General features: G+C 38.7%; 1 protein-coding gene across 2 annotated transcripts; it reads left to right on the forward strand.

Moving 5' to 3' along the window:
• The first annotated feature begins 637 nt into the window (after positions 1-637).
• Positions 638-26,094, forward strand: LOC107825734 (uncharacterized). Of its 2 annotated transcripts, none has more exons than XM_075253713.1 (5): positions 638-958; positions 1,050-1,150; positions 1,225-1,338; positions 25,699-25,782; positions 25,864-26,094. In XM_075253713.1, exons 1-5 carry the CDS (start codon positions 712-714, stop codon positions 25,918-25,920), a joined length of 603 nt encoding a protein of 200 aa, XP_075109814.1. In that variant the 5' UTR covers positions 638-711; the 3' UTR covers positions 25,921-26,094. The 2 variants fall into 2 exon arrangements, with proteins under 2 accessions (XP_075109814.1, XP_075109813.1); XM_075253712.1 differs by having other exon boundaries at positions 642-958; positions 1,047-1,150.
• Positions 26,095-26,911: the final 817 nt, after the last annotated feature.

Here is a 26,911-nt window from a genome sequence, read left to right on the forward strand (position 1 = left end):
TTCATACCTAAAATTTGAACTCGAGACATTTGGTTAAGGGAGGAGCATCGCCCTCCGTTGCACCACATCCTTTGGTGATCTAAAGTTATTCGTTTTAAGTTAGGGTTATGTTTATCCAAAAATTCGTGAAAATAGCACGGGCTAGCCAGTTTTCGGACTGGTAATTGAAAAATAACCATTATTTGCTGCAGCACGGAAAGTTCTAGTATAATATACTGGAGATTGATGCACCTGTGTATGAACTTCCAACATATTATGCTGGAACTCCAACACACGAAAAGTTCCAGCATAATATACTGGAGATTGGAGCATCTATGTATGAACTTCTAGCATATTATGCTGGACTAGTATATTATACTGCAACTCCAATATATTATATTGGAACTCCAGTGTATTATGCTGGAACTCCAGTATATTATGTTGGAATATTATTCAGATTTTGAATAGTGTTTTCCTTCAGATTTATCTTTACATGAAAAGTGGCTAAATTTCGATTACTTTTGAAACTGTTGCTATTTTTCAATTATCACATGTAAATCTGGCTATTTTTGAATTTACAAATTGATGACTAAATTTTAAATAGTTTTTAAAAAGCGGCTATGCTTTAAACGTGCCAGAACAACTACAAGCCCTTATGTGGTGTCATTTCTTGCAACACAGAGAATAAAGCTCTGAGATTATCAAGATAAGAGACAAAAGACCATCAACAAGATGGCGTGTGGGACTCTCAGAAGCATTTTCCTGACGGAACCATGGAGGCCTCTTTCCCGGAAATCAACTGGGGCATTTTTTCATACCCAGAAATGCTTCAAAACCAATTTAATAAGCTGTGGCTGTAAACTCATCAACTATAAAAGAAGTCAGTATCTGAAGTGCTCTAACAATAAAAGCCCATTGGCATCTGAGGGTGGTCCTGACCAAGGTCCTCCTCAAGAAGCTGTCCTTAAGGCCATCTCAGGTCCACCCAAATTCTAACTTTTTTCTTTTAATTTAGTAATACAGGATAGATGTTTAACTTACGTTGAATTTATTTTTGAATCTATTAGAAGTGTCCAAGAGTGAAGGGAGGGTTGGACAAACTACGAATGTCATAATTGGAGGCACAGTGCAGGATGATGCTACTAATGAGTGGCTTGCTCTCGATAAGAAGGTGCGTTTTCCTACATGGATACAACCCTTTCTTCATTTCCGCAATATTGATAATTGATTTTTTTTACTTGACAGGTGAATTCTTACCCCACTGAAAGAGGATTTACAGCTATTGGTACTGGAGGTGATGATTTTGTGCAGGCTATGGTTGTTGCTGTTGAATCAGTGATACAACAGCCCATCTCTGAGGTAAGTGAAAATGATAATACACTAGTTTTGCACCTATTTAGATTTGGATGACTATATTACTTAGACTTGGGAAATTTTGGGGATTACATGACTAGCCTGAGTTGGTATTTTGTCTTCCAAAGTTTAAATTTGTTGATGGCAGGATTTTCTTTTTCTAGTGCTATGGCGATGATAACCCATTGGGACATGCTATTTGGTAATAATTGAAATCAAGTTAATGAACTAGCTAGAACTGTGTGGATAAGTAGCAACTTAGCTATGTTCGATCCCTGCTGCAGACAAAAGCATGATATTTAAATGAGAAGAGCAGAGAGGACCCACTATCACCGAGTTCCAAATCTTGCACCACTAGCCTCGGGGATTTCTCGGTTATTAAAAAAAAATATTAGTGTAAGTAACTCTTAGTAGCTAGACTAAACTGATGAAAATTTTGATGGTCTATGATAGAATTCTGCTTTCTAATATAATTAAAGCTGCTGAAATTTGAAAAACGAATAACCCAGAGAAATGAACCATGAAATTATGAACTTTTGAGTTTCTTCAACTTAGCCAAGACAACCAACCCACTCCCTTAAACTAAATACAAAATGTCAAGCGTCCTTCACTAATTCCCGAGGCAAACTTTGAAGAATCAAGGCTGGATTACTGTATCTAAAATCCCACCAAAGATCGTGATGCCATCTAATACGCCGGTTAGGCGATCAACAGTTACAACTACCAAATATTCAGTAACAATAAAACAAACGACAACAATATTCTATATTAGGTTTATGCCAACAATAACAACAACAACATACCCAGTGTAATCTCACAAGTGGGGTCTGGGGAGGATAGAGTGTACGCAGTCCTTACCCCTACCTGTAATAAATCCTATACTGAAGTAAATGTACAGAACAACATACAACCCCCAGAAGGCCAGAACTAGTGTCACCGAGTACATGAGCTCTATTGAGTCCTAAATATAAAGGTTTCAAGTAAATACAATACTGTTTGAATCAAGTAACAGTAATAAAGATAAGGAAGGTAACTCCAAGGCCTGCGAACGGATATGCAGCACTACCTCAAGTCTCCAATGTCCACAGCTAAGCACCTCTATAAACTCCGCTAGTACCAATATCTGAATCTGCATAAGAAGTGCAGAAATGTAGCATGTGTATAACCGACCCAATGTACTCAGTAAGTATCGAGCCTAACCTCAACGAAGTAGTAACGAGGCTAAGACATGACACTTACTTTGTAAACCAATGCAAGTAATAAACAGAAAGCAAAACAAGAGAAAAGGTGAATAGTAATAAAAGGGATCAAATAAGAGAACTAATAAACAAATTTTACGGATATAACAGCATAAAGCATAACCTTATGAACCAATTCCACAAGGGAGAAGTAATATATAAAAAATAAGCACAAGATATTCATATCCATTGCGGTGAGCAAGCCGATCCCATGAAAATACAATTCCAGAGTGCAACCCGATTCAATGGCCATATCGGTGCGTCGTGCAAGCCGACCCATCCATACCAAGCACATGTGTGTCAACGACAAGCATAGTAGAATGCATAGCATAGTAGAATGCATAGATATAGATATGGGCAGATGAGTAAACATATTACACTACGGAAGTGATAAGCATGACTAAGGTGCAATAGGCAACCAACATATCAAAAGACATCTCTCATGTCCTACAACAAGGCCTAAACATGGTCACTAACGTCTGAATTATCGGGTGGTCTCACAACCCATTATAGCATAAGCGAATAATACATTGAAGCGAACAAAAGCATGAATAAGATTATCTCTACCCAAGCATGCTATAACCTTGACATACATATATACGCTCGTCACCACGCATATACATCACCGCTAACACACATAGCACACACATAGCACATAAGGCCATTTACAAATAGTTTCTCTTGAGTCGAGGTCAACCAAGATACTTGCCTCTTTCTGGAATAAGTTCAACAATTCAATACCGCTTTTTCTTTAGAATTCACCTCCAACCGTCTCAATCTAGCCATATGATACTCAATAATGTCAAGTAAAGTCAGAAAAACCAATTCGAAACAATAAAATTCAATCTTTAATCTATTCTAAAAAGTCAACAAAAGTCAACCCGAGCTCACATGGTCAAAACCTGAGTCAACCCGAGCTCACATGGTCAAAACCTGAGTCTAGGACTAGATCCTGTTAACCCATAACCCCACGACAACAACAACTACAACAAACCCAATGTAATCCCACTAGTGGTGTCTTAGAGGGTAGTGTGTACGTAGATTTTACCCCTACCTTTAAGAAAGCAGAGAGGTTGAAACCGGTAGACCCTCGACTCAGGGAAAATAAAAAGAAGGAGCAACAACAAACAAACCAATCAGAAAACTGAAGTGAAAATACAAGACTAACACTAAGTAATGCAATCAAAAAACGAAGCAAAAGAAACAACAAATAATAACATAAATCTAGAATAAGAAAATACAAGTCTAATGCACTAAGGCTACTGGTACAAGCAAGGACAATGCTCGACTACCTAACACTCTACCTTAATTCTCAACCACCACACCTTTCTATCAACGATCATGTCCTCGGTAAGCTGGAGCATCACCATGTCTTGCCACTTCTACCCAATACTTCTCTAGCCTACCTCTACCTCTCCTTAGGCCCTCCAAGACCAACCTCTTATATCTCCTCACTGGGGCATCTCTGCCTCTACTCTTCACATACCCGAACCATCTAAGTTTCGTTTCCCGCTTTTTGTCCTCCATAGAGGCCACACCTACCTTGTCCCAAATAGCTTTATTTCTAATACTATCTAACCTGGCAATGCACGCACATCAATCTCAACATCCTCATTCCAGCCACCTTCATCCTCTGGACATGGAAGATCTTGACTGGCAACACTCAGTCCCATACAACATAGTCGGTCTGACCACCGTTCTATAGAACTTACCTTTAAGTTTTGGTGGCACATTCTTATCACACAAAATGCCAGAAGCGAGCATCCATTTCATCCACCCCGTTCCAATACGATGTGTGACATCCACGTCAATCTGCCTATTCCCTTGTATAACTGACCCAAGATACTTGAAACTCTCTCATATGGATGACTTGTGGATCAAGCCTCATGTCTTCGTCTACTTCCTGAGTCCCACAACTGAACTTGCACTCCAAGTATTCTATCTTTGTCCTGCTCAACTTAAAACCTTTAGACACCGGGGTCTGTCTCCAAACCTCTAACCTCTCGTTAACACCGCCTCACATCTCGTCAATCAGTACAATGTCATCTACAAATAACATGCACCACGACACCTCCTTGTGAATATGGCGCATTAGTGCGTTGATCGCTAGGGCAAAAAGAAATGGGCTGACAGCGGATCCTTGGTGCAACACAGCATAACTGGAAGTGTTCCGAGTCCCCTCCCACTGTCCTCACCTGAGTCTTAGCTCTATCATACATGTCCTTAATAGCAATAATGTATGCAACACTTCTAACCTCCAAACATCTCCACAGAACTTCCCTTGGCACTTTATTGTAAGCCTTTTCTAAGTCAACGAACACCATATGTAAATCCTTCTTCCTCTCCCTATTCTGCTCCATTAATCTCCTAACAAGGTGAAAACCCATAACCCTACGAGCCCAAATATGTGATTAGATTCCAAATTCGAGTCAAAATCGGTACTCAAAACCTCAAAATACACCCTCTTAAGTTGTAGAGAAAAACCCCAAATTTTACTTTAAAATTTTATATTCTAGGCGTAGAAATCCATGGGGAATCAAGATATATGATCAAAATCAAGTGGAAATTACTTACCCCTAAGAGTAGTGAAATCCCTCTTCAAAATCTCTTCTCCTTCTCCAAAACTCAAAAATGGTAAAAAAATGAGCTAAGTTCCGAAATTTGGACTTAAAATACCCCTGCCAGCATTACCCTCGCGATCCCGGTCACAACCTACGTGATCGCGATGCACAAACGTCCACTGCCTGACCTCCCTCTTACGTGGACAGAGTCGCGCTATCACGAAACTTCACTTGACACACCTACGTGATCGCAGATGCAACCACGCGATAACGAAGCACTCGCCCCTAGTCGTCAGGCTGCTCTATGCGATCACCAGAGACTCCAGGCGACCACAATGCTCACTCAGCCAACACTTCGCGATCGCCAACCTCTTCCATGCGATCACGAAGAACAAATCCTCATCTGCCAAACTTCTTCTATACGAACACGACCTAATCCCCGCGTTCACGATTCACATGAACACCAACAAAACCAACAATCTTAAGCATGCTGCGGATGGTCCGAAACTCACCCGAGCCCCTCGGGACCCCGTCCAAATATTCCAATAAGTTGATTAACATTAATCAAACCTATCCAAGGCCTCAAAACTCATACAGAATCATCACATCTAAGAATCGAATGCCAAACCACACATTGAACTCTCTTAAGGTCACAAGCTCCTAAACTTCCAACCAAGTGTCCGATTTATACATAGATACCTCGGATCTCCACCAATTTTTACATACAAGTTCTGTTAATCTGCACAAATCTATCCATAGTCCCCGTAACACCAATCGAAATCCGATAACATCAAAGTCAACTATTGGTCAAACCTATGAACTCCAAAGATCCTTCAAAATGCCAACTTTCGACAATGATGTCAACTCCTCCTAGGAACCTCCAAAACCAAACCTGAACATACACCCAAGTCTAAAATCATCATACGAACCTATTGGAACCTTCATTCTGATATCGTTTACCTAAAAGTCAAACCTTGGTCATCTCTTACAACTTAAGGCTTTCAATATAGAACTAAGTGTTCCAACCACTCCTGAACCCCACGAAAATCAAACCACCAATCCCTGAAGTCATATAACATCAAATGGACCTACATGAAGCAACAAATAGGGCATCGGGATTCTAGAACTCAAAACGACCGGTGGAGTCGTTACAATTACTGTCATAGGTTAAACCTGAGTGGAGTATGAACCATCTTTGCCTTGTCTTTGGAAATATAGCTATCATTCTTTTCTGCAGTATGAGCTCTTCCATTCTTTCGCAAACGAAAGAAAGAAAAAAAGGAATTGTTGCTATGGTTGTCCTCTGACATGGGAGCGGATACTACAACTAACTAGATGAAGGTAAATAAAGGAAGATCCAGCTGCAAGCCTGCAGGTTTACGCATAGTATCTTGGTCCTTGAGCTCAATCTCGTTGGTTCACTTGCAGTGCTGCTACAATTGACATTTTTTCTTGGTATATCTTTATCACAATATTAAATGATTGTGGAGTAGAGATGCTTAGATGTTCCTAGCTATCAGAATAATTCGTGGATGTAAAAGCAATAAAAGGTTTTGGTATGGATTGGTGATACAAGTTCTGTGACTAGCGTCCAAATCCACTCATCTGTCCAGGCCTACACACGAGAGAGTCAACCACGAAAGTTTCAGAATAGTTAATGTTTTCGGTCAAACCTAATCGATATTAATTACTCCCTCCGTTCCAGTTTATGTAAACCTATTTCCTTTTTGGTCCGTTCCAAAAAGAATGACTCCTTTCTAAATTTGGAAACAATTTAGTTTAAACTTCCAATTCTACCCTTTAATGAGAAGCTTTTATAACCACACAAATACTCTGGATCCCTTTTTGATTTGTTTAGGACCACAAATTCAAAAAGTCTTCATTTTTTCTTAAACTTCGTGGCCAGTCAAACAAGTACACATAAATTGGAACGAAGGGAGTATATAGATATGCAGGTGCAAAGAGGATAGAAGTGTAAACTAAGGAAGAGGATGAGACTCATACATTCCTTTAACTATAGTTTTTGATGCATTAAGCTAAGGTGATAATCCAAAAGGACAAAGGAAATAGATTGCAGAGAAAATGTTTTTGTTAATTGAGATGTGATTGAATGAACCAAAGTAGAATCCTTGATGCACAGGATGAAGACTGCATCATGTAAGCGAATAGATTACTACGCTGGCCTATGCTAGCTGCCTAGCAACTGGATGACGATGACGACTCGATTGTCCTTGAACCCCTTTCTTTTTAATTAAGTAGAGAATAGTAGAAGAAAGGGGATCACATACTGAAAAAGAGATTAATCTCTTTTAAGCTCCATTAGCTAACAACATAGAGAACTCTAAGGCAATTGAAATTCAAACGCAATGGTTTGAAGGCATTTAAACTCGAAGCAGAAATGCATTAAGCAACTCACATGAAGGTGAGAGAAATAAAAAAGCACAAAATTGAAGCAAGAACTGAGCTGATGAAAAAGCATTGGTAGTTGCTTGAACCTAAACAGGCTAAACTGTTGAGATTCAGAGAGTGATAAATAGTTGGAATGATGCGAAAGGCTTGGACCTAACAAAAGCACAAAATCGAAGGAAGAACTGAGCTGATGAAAAAAGCATTGGTAGTTCCTTGAACCTAAATAGGCTAAACTGTTGAGATTCAGCGAGTGGTAAATAGTCAGAATGATGCGAAAGGCTTGGATGATCTCGGTGGAATGATTGCTTTCAAAATAAATCCGTATGAGATGGTTCACGCGCTGGCGCATGTGAAACAAGGAGGTTGAGATGGCACGTAGGCTGTGCACCTACATCTTCCTGTGAGGAGCCATTGCTTACAGTGCTTGGGCATCCAATCTGAGTGGTTTGTGTTGTTCGGAGATTGCTAGATAGTGATGAATCGAAGAATCCTCCTTCGGACCATCTTTGCTTCTTTCTTGAAAATATTTTTTTAATAGAAAAAGAATAACTGTAATCAAAATAGGGACTCAACATCCTAGTATGTGAAGAAATAAGGAAGAAACTTTTGGTGGCATTTATCCATGTTGTAAAATAGGAAAATATTTCATGATTACAAGCATGTACTCAGCCCAATAGATATGTAACCATCCTAATTGATTCTTAACAGATATTCTTAAGGGTGGTCAACTTAGTTCGGCTACATTAGCTTCTTTTATGGAAAATTTTAAAATTGAGGGCTTGAAGAGCTCTCTAATATACTAGTTTCCGACTGTCCGAGCAAGTACATTGCTGTTCCTCGAGGTCAAAATGCTAAACTTTAGTGACCTTCCCCTGCTAGTGGATGATTTTATATGTAGTGTAAGGCTGGTAAGCTCCAAAGCATCAAGTATGCTGCCAATTGGGTGCTCTTATATATCAGCTCTTCTCAGGAAGATTGTAAACCCAAGGGCTTGCCAGTTTCTGACTATCAGAACAATTCTGCTTTTCCTTGAGGTCCATACGCTAACCTTTAGGCAGTAACCTTTCATTGTTAGCAGATCATTAAATGTGTTGTAACCTACTATCCTCCGGTACCTTGTGTAAGCTTAAACTTGTCAGCTTTTGTATATTAGCTCTTATTAGGAAAATTTAAGAAGGGCTAGCCAGTTTTTGACCGTCCAAGCAAGTATCTGCTTTTTATTGGGTCCATATGCTAACCGTTAAGATGAGACCTTCTGCTGCCAGCAGTTCATTGTTGTCACTACCCAAAACCGCCTCTGATCGTGATGGCACCTAACCAATTTGCTAGGCAAGCTAATTATTGCAACAAGATAACGAATTACGAAATAATACAAGTCTAAAAGCAAAATATCATAAATAAAGACTGCACCAATACAATCAATCCCCCAGAACTGGTAATACAGAGTGATGAGCTCTACAACAGGAGTACAAGTCTGGTAATATAAAAATATTGTCTGAATAATAACAACAGTAACAAAAATGGGAAGAGATGCAAAGGACTGCAATCGGAATGCAATACCTCGTCTCTCAGCAGCTCAACAATTATCCAGCACAACTCTCAGCTAGGTCCCCCACCTAGATCTGCACAATTAAGTGCAGAGTGTAGTATGAGTACAACTAACCTCATGTACTTAGTAAGTATCATGACTAAACTCGGAGAGATAATAGCAAAAATCACCAATGATACTCACGTGATAAATCTGTACAATTCATGATATGTACAAATACGCAGTAATAACAGTGTTGTGAAGAGTGTGAAGCGAGGAAAAGCGACAACCCCATTTCACGAAAAGCAAGAAGCGAGAAGCGAAGCGCTTGCTTTTTTTAAGTGAAGCGGAATTTTAAAAATAAATTAAAATAAATACTGCATAGATAACACATGTAATTGTAAGCAAATGTTCAATACTTCAATTAAAAAACTAAAGAGTAACATCAATTAAAGCACAAAATGAGCATCCTATTCTTCTACAAGATTGTCAAATTCTTGTATTCCACTATCATTATTATATTGCTCGTCATCTTCTTCATCAACTAGGGACAAAGTAGATTCTTGTATTCCACTATCATTATTATATTGCTCGTCATCTTCTTCATCAACTAGGGACAAAGTAGCTGCCTGTTTTCCCTTCCTCTGTGAACTTGAAGTTGAGGTACTCCCCCTCAAACCATAAATCCTCTCCCCAATTCCACGCGCCTCCGCAACATCACTCCAAGCGAAATCAGAAGTATCCTCAAATACTTCTTCATCTGCATGATCTTCAGGGACTCCAGTTAGCCATTCATTAGCATCATCGATGTTGTCCAAACTAATTGGATCAATTACATTGCGAGCGTTGTAACGACGCCTCAATGTTCTATTGTACTTAATGAAGACTAGATCATTGAGACGCTTCAAGGTTAGTTTATTCCTCTTTTTGGTATGAATCTGCAAATAATAAGTAATTAGTAAGATTAGGACAATTGAGATATAATTTAATTATCTCAATATACTAAATCTTTCTTATTAGTTCTTACATGCTCAAACACGCTCCAATTCCTTTCACACCCGGATGAGCTACATGTTAGACTTAGATGGCAAACTTTTGTAAATCTGGAGTGGAATGACCATATTGCTTCCACCATGCAACTGTAGAAGTAGAACAAATTTTCAAAACATAATATTGATAAAGAAATAACTTATTAACTATAAAACAACATATAAGCACTCGCTCACTTGGTGACTTCGTCTTTCTGTGTCTAATGGCCATGTTTTTTCCAAAAAGTTGCTGAGCATTCCTATAAATACTAAATTGCTCTGTGATTTTATCTTGCACGGATTCTTCAGGTATCAACTTCTTAATACATTCATAGTATCCATTCCACAAAGGTTCATCTCCTAGAATCCTCTCTTCATTGTCGTAAAACAGTTCCGGGTTCAAAACAAGTCCAGCTGCATGCAAAGGGCTCTGAAGCTTACTATCCCACCTTTTATCTATGATCTCAAAGACTCTTTTGTATTTTCTTTTATCACTAAAAGAGGCTTGAATAACCTCCTTTGCCCTATCAATTGCTTCGTACAGGTAGCCCATTGGTGGCCGTTGCCCCCATCCACCAAACGAAGCACTTTAACTGAAGGACCACCAATCTTCAATGCATGAACCATATTGTTCCAGTATGAAGGAGAAAGTATAATATCTGCAGATTCTCTCCCTCGAGCTTCCCTTCCATAGGCACTGCTAGTGTACTCATCTGAAACAAACAACTTTTTCAAATTGCTTTTTTGCTCATACATCCTAGCCAAAGTCAAGAAAGCAGTAGCAAATCTTGTCTTTGCAGGTTTCACCAAGCTTTTTTGTTTAGTGAATCTCTTCATCATGTTCAATAACAAAGGCCTTTGAACAATATAGGAATGCACTCTAATTGCTTGATTAAAGACAGTACTGAAGGGTCTTTCCTTGAAAATATCACCGAAGATCAAATTAACAGAATGTGCTGCACACAGAGTCCAATAGATATGCGGGTAGCAAGCAGACATCATATCACCAGCTTTAACATTTTCACTGGCATTGTCCGTGACAACTTGAACAACATTTTCTGCTCCAATAGAGTCTATTGTACTCTTGAACAAGGAGTACATTTTGGTTGAATCAGTCGAAGAGTCGCTTGCATCAACGGACTCAAGAAACAGGCTTCCCTTAGGAGAATTCACCAAGATATTGATGATCATTTTTCCATTTCTCGCCGTCCACTTATCCATCATAATGGAACAACCAAACTTGTTCCATTCTACTTTGTGCTCCTCCACGATTTTGTTCACCTCTGCCACCTCTTTTTTTAGATATGACCCTCTAACTTCATAATAAGTTGGAGGTTTCATTCCTGGGCCATATTGGCCTACGACCTCAATAAAAGCAGCAAAAGTGTCAGTATAATTAACACAATTAAAAGGAAGACCTACATCATACATCCACCGGGCAAAAAAGGTAACTGCATGGTCCCTCAAAATCGCTTTGGCATCAACTTGAGGATTACCACTTTTTCCTCCCTTATCTCCAGATATTTGCGGGAAGTAACAATCCATAGGACCTTTGGTCTTGCCAGTAGATCCACAACTAGAAGACATTGGTGGAAGCATCCTTCCCCGCTTTTGTGATTTTGGTGGAAGCGACGAAGCATCGTCACCTTCTTCTGTTTCATCATCATCATCAAGATTATAAAGTTCTTGTTCATGAATCATTTGAGTCTTTAACTCTTTCTTTTTTTGAAGGCATGCTTTCAATTCTTCCTTCACATGCCCCGGAACTTTAGGACAAGATGCGACATTTGGATCACCACTGATTAGATGCGTTTTTTGACGATAGATTCCTCCATTTGTAATTTTATCACAAAAAAGACATCTAATGGCCATCTTGTTGGTCTTGTTAACTCTTGCAGAGTAAGCCCAAGTCGGGTCTTTCCTATCTTCTTTTGGTGCCATTAAAAGAACAACTACATAACACATAAGAAAGACAATAAGAATTAAGAATAAAAGATATAATAATTGGGCAGAAACGGGGCAGAATTTTTCTGAAAAAATTCGCCAGCATTTCGGCGCTTTTTGGACGTTTAGAAAGAAAAAGAAAAAGAAGAGGAAGAAGAAGAAGAATGAAAATAAGAAGTGCAGAACATACCTGTTGAAAGTTACTGTTGTATTGTTGAAGAAGAAGAAGAAGAACCCTAGTTTGAAGAAGAGAAATCGCTACTGCTGAAGAAGTCGAAGAAGTCCAGAGAACTAAAACAGAACCAAGTTTTTGATTAAATAGGGCTTTGGGTCTTTTAAATCAAAAAGCGTCCGCTTCGCTCGCTTCTTCTCGCTTCACCGCTTCTCGCTTTTTACAGAGAAGCGGTCGCTTATGCATACCAGAGCTGCTTTTAACGATATAAGCGCTGACCCTTTCGCTCCACTTCGCTTCTCGCTTAAAGCGAGGAGGCGCTCGCTTTTCTTATCACTGAGTAATAATAACAGAATCTACACATGAATGCAGATAAAGCTAACGGTGCACATAGAGAAGATATGTACTAGTTTCATAACAGAATAACGGTCCAACATATAGAGAAGATATGCAATAATGGGCATGTTAAGTCACACCGAGAGAGACATATAAAGAAGATATGTATTGTGTATCATTTCATCGACAGAAACAACATATAGAGAATATTTGTTTAAAGAGGCATGTATACAAGTACAAAGCTAGCATATAGAGGAGATATGCAGTAAAAGTCATGTATACACCTAAGGATTTGCATATAGAGAAGATACATAAAAACCTAACACTGATAAGTTTTCCACAACCGCGTGTACGTTATCAAGAAGAAACATGAGAGGACGACCCTAGGGGAATGGATCCTTATCCACACACTGCCATAAACAGAACATCCGCACGGACAACTCACGTGCCATAAACAGAACATCCACACGGACAACTCATGTGCCACAGTCATAACATCGGTACGGACATGTCACGTGCCATAGTCAACTCAACCTGCATGGACAACTCACGTGCTGTCAAACCAATCCATAACACAAAAAGTATATACAAGAATACATGTATATACAACAACAACCTAGTAAAATCCTACTACTGGGGTCTGGGGAGGGTAGTGTGTATGCAGACCTTACCCCTACCCCGAAGGAGTAGAGAGACTATTTTCGAAAGACCCTCGGCTCAAGAAAACAAAAAGACAAAGGAGACAATATTAGTATCAACAACGAAATCATATGAAAAACAGGAACATGAAATTCAGAAAAAGATGCAAAGCAAAAGCAATAGCTAGTAAACAGTTCATGCGCCGAAAAGTAAAATAGTAAGACACAACATTGCCACTAACTATCTTAGACAAAAACCCTACCAGACTGGTCTCGCAGTGGTACAAAGTAAGGAAAGACTCAAACTACCGTCTAACCTACAACCCTAATACTCGACCTCCACATCTCCCTATCCAATGTCATGTCCTCGGAAATCTGAAGCCTCGTCATATCCTGCCTGATCACCTCTCCCCATTACTTCTTAGGCTGTCCTCTACCACTTCTCGTGCCCTCCACAACCAGCTGCTCACATCTCCTTACCGGCGCATCTGGACTTTTCCTCTGATCATTCCCGAACCATCTGAGTCTCGCTTCTCGCATCTTGTCATCAATGAGAGCCACATGCACCTTCTCCCGAATATCATCATTCCTAATCTTATCCATCCTAGTGTGCCCGCACATCCACCTCAACATCCTCATCTCTGCTACTTTCATCTTCTGGATATGTGAGTTCTTTACAGGCAACACTTAGCCCCATACATCATGGCCGGTCTAACAACCGCTTTATAGAACTTATCTTTGAGTAACGGTGGCACTCTCTTATCACACAAGACTCTAGATGCTAACCTCCACTCATCCATCCTACACCAATCCAATGTGTAACATCCTCATCGATCTCCCCTCCCCCCGGATAACCGACCCAAGGTACTTGAAGCTGCCTCTACTTGGGATGACCTGTGATTCAAGCCTCGCATCCACGTCCACTTCCCCCGGCTCAGTGCTTGCTGAACTTACACTTCAGGTATTCCGCTCAGCTTGAAACCCTTAGACTCAAGAGCCTGTCTCCAAACTTCCCGCCTATCGTTAACACCGGCTCGTGCCTTTTCTTTGTAGGCGCTTCAAGGTTAGTCGATTCCTTTTCTTTGTATGAATCTACAAAAAAGATGTGTCAACTAATTAGTAGGAGTTTGGACAATTGAGATATAATTTACTTTATCTCAAAACACGAAATAATTCTTTTTATTTCTCACGTGTTCAAAAACACTCCAGTTCCTTTCACATCCGGATGAGCTACAGGTTAAGCTTAGAACTTTGATGGAGAAAGCCTTTAACTCCGGAGTCTCTACACCATATTGGTCCCACCATTCAACTATAGAAGTCAAAAAAATGTACAAGAGTTAATAAGTATAAAAAATACATTGAAGTTAGAGCTATAAAATATAGAAGCACTTGGTCACCTGGCGACTTCGTCGTTCTTTGTTTAATAGCAAGTCGGAGCTTAAAAAGTCCTTCAGCTGCCTTGTAAGTAGCAAACTGATCTACTATCTTTTCTTGCAAGTCTTCATCTGGGGTCAACTTGATAACAACCTGATGGAATCCTGTCCACACTTCTTTAGCCAATGAATTCTTCTCATGCTGCTCATAAAAGAGTGATGGGTTCAGAATAAGTCCAGCTGCATGCAAAGGTCTATGAAGTTGCTCATCCCATCTTGCATCAATGATCTGAAAGACCTTTGCATATTTCTGCTCATCACTGAATGATGCTTGAATAGCCTCCTTGGCCCTATCCATAGCTTCATAGAGGTAGCCCATTGGTGGTTTTTGCTCCCCATCCACCAAACGGAGTACTTTAACCAAAGGGCCACCAATTTTAAGAGCATGAAGGACATTATTCCAAAAAGAATAAGAAAGAATAATGCGTGCAACCTCTTTCCCCGCACTTTCCTTTGCAAATTTACTCTTGCTCCATTCCTCTGAAGTGACCATCTTTCTCAAATTGTCTTTTTGACAGTGGATACTATGCAAAGTCAAGAAAGCAGTGGCGAACCTTGTCTTGCCCGGTTTCACCAAATTTTTTTGCATGGTGAATCTTCTCATCATATTCAATAACAAGGGTCGCTGAGAAATATAAGAATGTAACCTAACGCCCTGGCCAAAAACTGTAGAGAAGGGTTTTTCCTTGAAAATGTCCCCGAACATCAAGTTGATACAATGAGCCGCACATGGAGTCCAATAGACATTCTTGTACGCTCACTGACCACATCATGCCACCCACTTTCTTATTTTCACTTGCATTATCAGTGACCACTTGAACAACTTTGCTTGGACCAATCTTTTCGATGGTGTTCTGAAACAAGGTGAACATTTTGATGTAGTCAGTGGATGAGTCGCTAGCATCAATGGACTCAAGAAACAAACTTCCCCGGGGAGAATTCACCAACACATTAATAATCATTTTCCCCGTTCTTGCCGTCCACTTATCCATCATAATGGAGCAGCCGTACTTGTTCCACACAACTTTATGCTCCTCAACAATTTTATTAGTCTCCTCCACTTCCTTATTTAGATAAGGACCTCTTATTTCATGTTAAGTGGGAGGCTTCATTCCAGGCCCGTATTGACCAACGGCCTCAATAAAGTCTCCAAAAGTGTCATAGTTGACACAATTGAAGGGGAGCCCAGCATCATAGACCCATCGTGCAAAAGCTCTAACTGCACGATCCCTCAAAATGTCTTTAGCAATTTTTTGTACATCTTTTCCACCGCCCTTTGCTCCCGGCTTCTTTGAGAAGTAGCAATCTATAGGACCTTTAGTCGATGATCCATGGCTTGACTCATCTCTTCCCCGTTTTGTTGGAAGTGACAATTCTTCAATATATCATCATCATCATCAAGATTGGTCACCATTGGTTGATGAACCATTTGATTTTTTTGCTCCTTCTTCTTCTCAACAAAATTCTTTATTTCTTCCCTCACCTCCGGTGGACATTTCGGACAACTTGTGACGTTTCTATCGCCACCAATTTGATGGTATTTAAAGCGATAAATTCCACCCGTTGTAATCTTGTTGCAAAACTTGCATACAACATTTGTATTCTTCTCATTAACTCTCTTGCCATATCGTCAAGCCGAGTCTTTCTCTTTCGAACTTTGAGACATTTTACTATCCCTATTAAGATATAAGAAAAAACATAATCAATAAACTGAAAATACATATAATATATATAATAATTAAATATATAAACTGAAAAAAACATTTAAAAAATCACATAAACTAAAAATAATACATATATATAATTAATTTTATATGCTGAAATATAATAATAATTTAATTTTATATGCTGAAATATAATAATAAATGAAATACATATAATAATTAAATATATATGATGAAATATACACAAACGAAAAGGAAAAAGAAAGAAAAATGGTTCCTTAACCTTACTCTGTTCTGGACTGTAGAAACAGAGAAAGAAAGAAGAAGAAGAAGAAGAATGAAAAAAAACGTGAAGAACTGAAGAAGAAAGAGAAGAAATTACCTGGTCGAGCCGCGAGAAGAATTGAAGAAGGGCTTCGAGGTCGACTGGTCGAGAACTCGAGCGACTGAAGAAGAAGAAGATGGAACCCTAGCTTTTGTTTTTGTTCGAGCCTCTGTTTTTTGTCGAAGAAGCTGTTCGTGAAGGGGATTGTCGATTTAGGGTCTGTTTTGTCTCAGACCCAAAGTTTTTTTTTAAAAAAAAGGCCCCATGCGTTTTTTTCACAAAAGCGATCGCTTCATCACTTTCTCCGCTGCCTCGCTTCATCGCGTTTTCCAGTGAAGCGTGCGCTTCTACAGATCGAGTCGCCCGTCGCTTCGCGCTTTAAGCGACAAAGCACGCGCTTTTCAAAACACTGGGCTCGCGACTCATCAATCAAAACAATGGATTGATCAAATAGCATAATAACGTGTATGCATGTGCGAAGTGTACAAATATTGCTCAAATTAGGCGTTTACGCCGTAGTACCAAGATTTAGAGAATAATAACAAAACAAGGGGGAATAATGAAGATAACCAAGAGAATTACGATAAAATCTGCAGCCTTAGAATTTCACTAAGAAGGTATGCCTGATTATTGGGCTTCAACGGCTCACTCAACCTATTACCAAATCAAAGGCCTTTGTCTTAGATTAATTTATAAGCTTCTGGTAATCACTTGCAGTGAGTAATCATTTCCTCTGTGATTTGTTATTATTTCTACACGGTGTAAGGATCAACCACCATATTTAGAAAAGTAAAGAACAAGAGAGGGTTTTAGAAGGTAAACATTTTTTATTTCACACTGGATAAATCTAGGGAGAGAATTCGATGATCCTCCTAAGCTCTAAAGGTCTCCTTTTATAGGTGAAGGAGATAACTCCATAAAAGTAATACAATCCATGACCTTATTGCTTACTTCAGAGAGCAATAATGGTCGATAAGGACCGACAAAGACTTAAAGTAAAAGACTCAATAATACAACTCAATAATACAGCTGTGACCTCATTGCTTACATTGAAGAGCAATAAGGACTGACAAAGAAATACAAGGGGCGGGGTCCCTATGGCTATGCCTCTCAATTATTTCACAAGACTCCAAAAAACTTTAAAAGCTGAAGATAACTTAAAGTAAAGCCACCAAAAAGTTATAAAGTAAAAGTAGCTTTAGGCTAATAATTCATAAAGAGACGAGATAAGAAATCTTCTTGCTTAGATGTAGACTTCAGTAGACCCATCAGATGTCCATGATGGTGTGGATGGTTTTGTGGTGTATCCTTCTTCAATCCATGATCCACCCGTCTTCGCCATGAAGACACTTGTACCTATTTTTATTTATTTGCCTTCGCTTTTCTGACCTTTCCACTTGTTTTTCTTTTCTTTTTGGAGAATCTTCTTTTTCCTTTTCAAAACATTCTGTAGCTTTTATGCGGGCCATCATTTATGCTTCTTCAGAATTGGTTCTGTGAGCTTGTGCTAAAGGCAGAGTATCAATTTTTATACTTGGAGGTTAACAAAGATGATGCAGAAGGCATGACTGCAGAACCCATCCTTGAAAGTAGGCCAGAAATCACACCACCAAGGATGGTGGGTACGGGATTTCATACTTTCACTTTGGATGATCTTCCCATCCAAAAATGGCCAGAAAGAATCCAAGATTTTTATACTTGGATGTTAACAAAGCAGTTGGTCGAAAGAGAACCTTTTATAATCTTGTCAGAATTCACAGCAAGATTATCTGGAACACTCCGTGAATGGTGGGCATTGGTTGGAACGACAGATACGAATAATTTCCTTACTTCCCAAAATCTTTCTTGGAATATAGGAATAATTTATTCTTATGTCTGTGGAACAGAACAAAGAAGATCTAAGAAAACAGATCTTTGAAATAAAGTGTCAATCCTATGACAGAAAAAGATTGATCATCATCTCCAAAAGATGATCAAGTTATTCTATCATATTGGCGGAGACATTTCTCTGAAACAAGCTTTCATCTCTTCACTCGCACCAATACTATCTGAAAGAATCTCAACCTTATTAAAGGAGCGTGGTACATCTGCTACTGCCATGAATGTTGGTGACATAAGGCAAGCTGTTTTTTATGTGCTAGATGACCTTTGCAGCAAAAGGCAATTCTTCAACCAAATGAAGAAGATGTCTCGAGATTTGAACAAGGCAGGCAGCAAAGCTGATCTCATCACAAAGGACAAAGGTTGCACATATTGCAACACACACAGAAGAAGGAAGTTTAAACGATTCAAACTTCCTCGACACAAGGAAAGGGAGGGACATATGTTCAGAAAAAGAAAGAAATATTTCAGGCAGAGCAAAACAAACAGGTTTGTAAGAACAAAGCCTAATTCATGTTTCACATGCGGGAAAATAGGTCACTTTGCAAAGAACTGTCCTCGAAACAGAAAATCTATCAGGTTAATCTCCGAAATCCAAAAATACATGGGTGTTGAGATTGACGATGATTTAGAATCAGTATTTTCACTGGAGGAAGAGCCAAGTGAAGATACTCGGTTTTCACTAGAAATCTATGAAGAATATGGAAATCATATGTACCATATTTCTCATATTGATGGGCCAGAAGCTGATGCAACAGACGATGCTACTGTAAATCAATCAGATTCGGAAGAAGGAATTTTCAGTATCACCACAGTTCCTCAAACAGAGGTAAAAGTGTGTCCTATGAAATGGGATAAACCTATCTCCGTAATAGCCTTCTATGATACTGGAGCAGCATACTCGATCATGGATCCGTCCATACTCCCAGAAGAATGTTGGATACCCCATTTCAGAAACTTTGGAACAGCATCCCAAGGAGTCTTGACAACAACTGTTAAAACAAGACACCCAATCACAATTGAATTCTTTCCGGGACTCAAAATCAGGTCAAACATCCTTGGATCCGATATTCCTGGAAAAGATTTGATCGTTGCCTTTGATCTATACAGTAAACTCAAGAACAAACTCCTAGTTGGAGCTGACGGGATCAGATTCAAAAACTAGTTCAATGAATATGGCAACATCTCCGGACTATTCCAAGTCACTGAAGATGACCAACTCATGCAGATTGGTGAGCAAATCAAGCAACAACTCTGTGCAGAATCTCATATAGACTTCCTCAAAAGGTGTGGCACTCCTCTATGGAAAAAATGAAGAATTCTACATCAATCTGCCATTCAAGAAGAATGAGAACATCAACCCCACAAGGGCAAGGCATTCTGGAATGATCTAAGAACATTTGAAACTGCAATAAGGAATGTGAAGAACTACTCAACTTTGGCTTAATTGAACTAACAGACTCACAGTGGGCATGTGATGTCAACAAAAGATCAGAACAGATCAGAGGAAAGCTGAGAGTGGTAATCAATTATCAACCTCTAAACTACTTTCTGCAAGATGATAAGTTTCCCATTCCAAATAAGCTTACCTTATTTTCACACCTCGCCAAAGCCAAGATATTTTCCAATTTTGACCTAAAATCAGGTTTCTGGCAACTCGGAGTTCATCCAGATGAAAGATCAAAAATCGGGTTTTGCATACTGGACCACCACTTCCAATGGAAAGTAATGCTTTTTGGTTTAAAGACAGCACAATCCTTATTCCAGAAAGCCATGATCAAAATATTCCAACCTATTCTTAACTCAGCGTTGGTTGATATTGATGATATTCTCTTATTCAGTAATTCCATTGAAGAACATTTCAAATTACTTAATTAGTTCATAGAATTGGTTAAAAAAATTGGTATTATGCTATCAGCAAAAAAAATGATTCTTGCACAGGAAAAGATTGAGTTCTTGGGAATGAAATTCACCCAAGGTTCTTTCAGTCCAGGCCCCCATATATTAAGAGAGCTTCTCAAATTTCCAGATACAAGTCTCTCAGCCAAGCAGATCTAGCAATTCTTAGGGATTGTCAATTATGTTCGAGATTTTATTCAAGAAGTCTCTAAATATATTACTCCTCTTAGAAATATGTTGAAGAAAAAACCACCAGCTTGGGGCAAGGAACAAGATGATGCGGTCAAACAGCTGAAACACGTATCTCAGCAACCCAAAAAACTCCACATCCCAGACGGGAAGAAGGTGTTGCAAACAGATGCAAGTGATCAATACTGGAGTGCAACACTATTAGAGGAACATGAAGGAAAGCGAAAAAATTGTGGATATGCGAGTGAAAAATTCAAAGATGCTGAACACTACCATTCCACCTTCAAAGAAATTCTTGCTGTCAAAATGGGAATAAAGAAGTTCAATTTCTTTCTGATCCATACAGAATTTCTCGTTGAAATGGACATGAAGGCATTTCCACAGATGATACAGATCAATCCAAAGATCATCCCCAATTCTCAAATTCTCAGATGGGCTCAATGGTTTTTACTATACAAGTTCGAGGTCAAGCATCTAAAGGGCAAAGACAATATTCTTGCCGATTTCTTATCTAGACCCCGTGAATTTTCTCAAAGGTTCAAGAAGAAGGTACCACCAAAAGTCTTTATGTACCAGGGCAGAACGAGATCTAGTTCAAAAACTTCAAAATCCAGCACAAGTACAAAAGCAAATCACCAAGGTTCTAGCTCGAGTCAGCAATCCTCCATTAACATTCCAGAAAATCCCCCAGAAATACAGGATTTATCATATCCTTGGGATACATCAGTCTGAGACTCCTTGAAAGAAGGACCCATTATGAGCTAGAAGTTTTCAGAAAGTATGGAGGCTCCATACTAAAGCCATTTGGAGTAAATCCAGAGTATCCATTTGCCCATATCTTTGTGGCAAATCCCCAAGAATTCCCGGAAGAATTATTATGGATGTTCTGGTATTTACTAAATCATTATCACATTCTTATGGAGTTTAAAAGCGGCAAATTCAGGAAATTCCACCGGCTGAATCCCTGAATACAAAAATTCTTATTATGGTTCAACAATCATAATTATTGGATTTCGCTATTCAAAAACATTCCTGGCTTAAAGAAATATGTTACTATGTGGTTCCACATGGTCATATTCATCAAGAAAAGTCTTTTCCTCTACCACATTTGAGCATACTAAAATGGAATAGAGTTTCTATTCTTGACAACGATGAAGAATACTCTGAGCTACAACGCTTTATCTTTCAGGAAAACAAATGTATTCCTAAAGAGATATGGCCAGGACCATTAGCCAGTTGGAATTATTCTACTACATGCATGGGTCGTCCTCTCATTATCAGTGGATTAAAGATGCAATGAAGGAGTACCATGAGAATGATGTGATATGGAACCAAGATGCCCAAGATCCTTATTCCGCTGACTCAAAAATTGAGTTAAGCCAATATGAAATTGATACTGTGCCTTTAGCACAAGCTCACAGAACCAGTTCTGAAGAAGCAGAAATGATGGCCCGCATAAAAGCTACAGAATGTTTTGAAAAGGCAAAAGAAGATTCTCCAAAAAGAAAAGGAAAACTAGTGGAAAGGTCAAAAAAGTGAAGGCAGAAAAACAGGTACAAGTGCCTTCATGGCGAAGACTGGTGGATCGTGGATTGAAGAAGGATACACCACAAAACCATCAACACCATCATGGACATCTGGTGGGTCTACCGAAGTCTACATCTAAGCAAGAAGATTTCTTATCATTAAGAAGTCTCGTTTCTTTATGAATTATTAGCCTAAAGCTACTTTTATTTTATGACTTTTTGGTGGCTTTACTTTAAGTCATCTTTAGCTTTTAAAGTTTTTTGGAGTCTTGTGAAATAATTGAGAGGCATAGGGACCCCACCCCTTGTCTTTCTTTATCAGTCCTTATTGCTCTTCAATGTAAGCAATGAGGTCACAACTGTATTATTGAGTCTTTTACTTTTAAGTTTTTGTCAGTCCTTATCGACCATTATTGCTCTCTGAAGTAAGCAATAAGGTCATGGATTGTATTACTTTTATGGAGTCATCTCCTTCACCTATAAATGGAAACCTTTAGAGCTCAGGAAGATCATCGAATTCTCTCCCTGTAAAGTATCAAGTGTGAAATAAAAAATGTTTGCCTTCTAAAACCCTCTCTTGTTCTTTACTTTTCTAAATATGATGGTTGATCCTTACACTGTGTAAAAATAATAACAAATCATAGAGGAAATGATTACTCACTATGAGTGATTACCAGAAGCTTATGAATTAATCTAAGACAAAGGCCTTTGATTTGGTTATAGGCTGAGTGAGCCGTTGAAGCCCAGTAATCAGGCATACCTTCTTAGTGAAATTCTAAGGCTGCAAGTTTTCTCGTAATTTTCCTGTTGACACTTCATTTCAAAGATCAGTTTTCTTAGATCTTCTTTGTTGTGACTTTGACTTCCACAGAAATAAGAATGAATTATTCCTATGTTTCAAGAAAGATCTTGGGAAGTAAGGAAATTATTCTTATCTGTCATGCGGCAAAGCTGATCTCATCACAAAGGACAAAGGTTGCACAGCTTGCAACACACACAAAAGAAGGAAGTTTAAACGATTCAAACTTCCTCGACACAGGAAAGGGAGGGACGCATGTTCAGAAAAAGAAAGAAATATTTCAGGCAGCGCAAAACAAACAGGTTTGCAAGAACAAAGCCTAATTCATGTTTCACATGCGGGAAAATAGGTCACTTTGCAAAGAACTGTCCCCAAAACGGAAAATCCATCAGGTTAATCTCCGAAATCCAAAAATACATAAGTGTTGAGATTGACGATGATTTAAAGCAAACCTACGCATGATATTTAGCATGATTTACGAGGTTAAGTAGTCATACGATCATATAAAGCATGATATCAAGAATTACAATATCCGAAACAAGGCATAACATAGCCCAAGAACTACCCCCGAACATGGATAAACCCCGGTGCACGCACATAGGTTCAAACCCTCACATGTACGCCACCCTCAATATGTAGCAAACATCAATAACTCAAGCAACTAGCGCTTCAACCAAATTTTGGCAAGATACTTACCTCAAAACGAGCCAAGTCAATACTCCAAAAATGCCTTCTCACGCGAAACGACCTTCGAACGGCTCGAATCTAGTCAAATAACGCACTACAGTGTCAAATAATGCTATATGAAACAATAATGGAATATAAAGGCTCGATTTTTAATCAAATACACAAAGTCAACCCGGGTCCGCATCCCAAAACCCAACAAATTCGAATTACTCATTTCAATATGAGTCCAAATATACAAGTTTCACCAAAATCCAACTTCGAATCGGGGTTCAAATTTCAAATAATCTCTCCATAATCTAGCACAAAACCCCAGTTTTTCTCCTTCAAATCCATATTCCAAGTGCACAAAACAATAGGGAATCAAGGTTTAACATCAAAATCAAGTAGAGTTTACTTACCCTCCAAAGTGTGGTGAAAATCCCTCCAAAAGTCGCCTCTAGCCGAGCTCCAAATCTCCAAATAATGAAGAATGAGCAAAACCCTCGAATTATAACACTGTCCAGCGCTTTTCGTGTTTGCAAAGAATTCTGTTGGCTCTTGTCTGCACCAGAATTCTGTTTGTGAAGACGCCGTCATGGGTGACATCAAAGGAGGAAGCTTCCTCCTAGCATCCACACCAACTTTTTCCACCAACTCTTCCAATTGGCATGCCATTGTTGACTAAACATAAACCAACATTTTCAGCATGTCATTGTTAACTAAACATAAACCAACATTTTCAGTAAGCAACCTTCACTTCCAACCAAGAGGTTGTGAGTTCAAGTCTCCCCAAGAGCAAGGTGGGAAGTTCTTGGAGGGAAGGATGCCGAGGGTCTATTTGGAAACAACCTCTCTACCCCACTACCCTCCCAGACCCCACTAAGTGGGATTATACTGGGTTGTTGTTGTTCAGGTTCTGGTGCATTGCCTGGGAGGATTATAATTTCCTCAAGTCCCAATTTCCTAATTTTGAACCTTGAGGACAAGGTTCTCAAAATGGAGGATGGAATGCCATGATTCGAGCTATTGGAGAAGAGTCTGTTCTGTTCTTTCATAATTATTTGAATTCCAGTCTGGTCCCTTAAGTTGTTAAGCAGTAATTTTCGTTATTTATTTTTCAGTCCGTGTAATTTCTGTTGTAGGGGAATTGCGAAACACGTCTTAAGTAGGAGAAGGTTAGTACTAGAATGCATGGATCCTATGCTGAATTGTACAGCTATTTAGTTGTATTGTAACGGGTATTTTGGAGATGAATGAAATCACAATTATCTTTCCCCTAAATTTCTTCTATCTTCTCTCTCCTTCTTTCTTCTCCCTCACCTGTTCTCTCTTTCTGGAATTAAATCACAATTATCTTTCCCTTAAATTTCTTCTATCTTCTCTCTCCTTTCTTCTCCCTAACCAGTTCTCTCTTTCTGGAATTATCTTCAGGATTTGAGCTCGAAACCTGCTTGAATCGTGAAAACTTCACATAGAATCTTGATATAGTAACTTCCAATTTCTATACAATTGTATTTCCTTAAAAAAGAAAAGAGTGAAAAAGTACAAAGGAATAGGATAAATGAAGATGCATTCATAGAAACAAAGGTACATGTGTATGGAGAGGATATGAGGACTTGGTTAAAAAAATGTAGGTTTGCAGCTCTATATCATGGAAATCTGAAATTATTGACTTCTAAACACCATAGTGGCAAGTGCAAAATGCACTATTCTATTCTTGCACGCGTCTTTTATTTAAACAGCAGAAAGATCAAATATTGTGTGTATATCAAATACTATGGGATCATTTGGTTTGAAGACAAGTTATGCTGAGATTAGTTATACTGAGATTATTTTTTATTGACTGTTTAGTATGTTGTATTAATCCTGAGATTGTCAATTTTACTGCTTTATCCTTGGATAACTATTCCATCTCGTACGAGTATCTGGATACTATTTTTACTTATGAGATTACTTATCCCAGGATTATTAACTACAAGGATAAGGTAGTACTAAATTTTATTCCCAAGATCATTTTTGTTTATCTATCGTACCAAACCACCCCCTATGTGTATGCATACTCGTGTGTGCGCTGTTGTGTGTGTGTGTGAATTGATCCAAAATTTGAGATGTTTCTGCTTTTCTATGCAGGGCAAGGTGAGGCAGAAGTTATCTTCAGGGGGAAAATATGTATCAGTGAACATTGGGCCAATTCAAGTTGTTTCTAGTGAGCAGGTATATCAATTGCACCTTAAATGCGACAATCTACTCCATCGTTTTCATTATAATGACATGCAATTTCATTGCACTCTCCAGGTTCAAGCTGTATACAACGCCATGAGAAAAGATGACAGGATGAAATACTTTTTGTAAATGACTTTCTTCTGTAACCTTTGTATAGAATTGAATTACCTAGGCATTATGATGATTCACGCTTTTCCTTTCACCTTTTTTTCCCCTTAATATGTCCTAGTATTTATTATTGTAATTAAATGTTCTTTGATTAATTACGAAATAATTTTAGCCTTAAATTGAGTAGAATCTTTAAAAGATCATGAGATTTATATAGTTGTCGGACTCTTTAGTCAATAGTGATCTCTGCTTCTTAGCAGGGCTGACAGGAAGTATCCTTTCGTTTCATGACTTGGATTATGTTTCTAAATGGCAGCATCAAAACTCTCTTGTGTAATTTATTTTTCTTTTTCCCTTATTATTGAAGACGTCATACTGAGATACAACCAAAACAATTATACCTCAATTTCAAGTAAGTTGAAAAGGTGAGATGCTAGAACAAATTTTCAGGTAGGTAAAAATACATGGCCATAACCTTGCTTGACTCGTCATAAGATTTTGACCGTAGTATTAATATCTACTGCGCCCCACCTGTATTTATATCCTTATGGTTATCACTAGAATCAGTGTAAGAATGTTCCACAGTGGTTAAAGGATTGTATTGTTATCTTCTTATATAATCTTGGGCAACTCATCTCATGAGCTAATTTTCAGGGTTAATTAGATCTAAGGCCTATTTTCCTGATATGGGCTTCAAAGCCAGATTCACCCTATTCTCGATATATATGACATTGGCATCATGTAATATGGTCCGCTCTTCAGATGTCCTATCTTGGCGTGCAGAGGGAAGGAAGGGTTTTAGAATGTCTCACATTGTCTGACGAAATGAGTTGTATTCATGGGTGAAGCCATAATTTGAAGTTTGTGGGTTCAGTATTCTAGTCTTCAAAGTTATTGGGTTCTAAACAAATAATTTATACATGTTAAATAATTTTTTAAAGATAAATACAAAGTTTGGATCGAAGCTACTGAATTTTGCCGAACCCGTAACTTGGTTTATGGCTCCGCCCCT

Source organism: Nicotiana tabacum, chromosome 5 (genome assembly GCF_000715075.1).
Source record: "Nicotiana tabacum cultivar K326 chromosome 5, ASM71507v2, whole genome shotgun sequence".
NCBI classification, from domain to species: Eukaryota; Viridiplantae; Streptophyta; class Magnoliopsida; order Solanales; family Solanaceae; genus Nicotiana; species Nicotiana tabacum.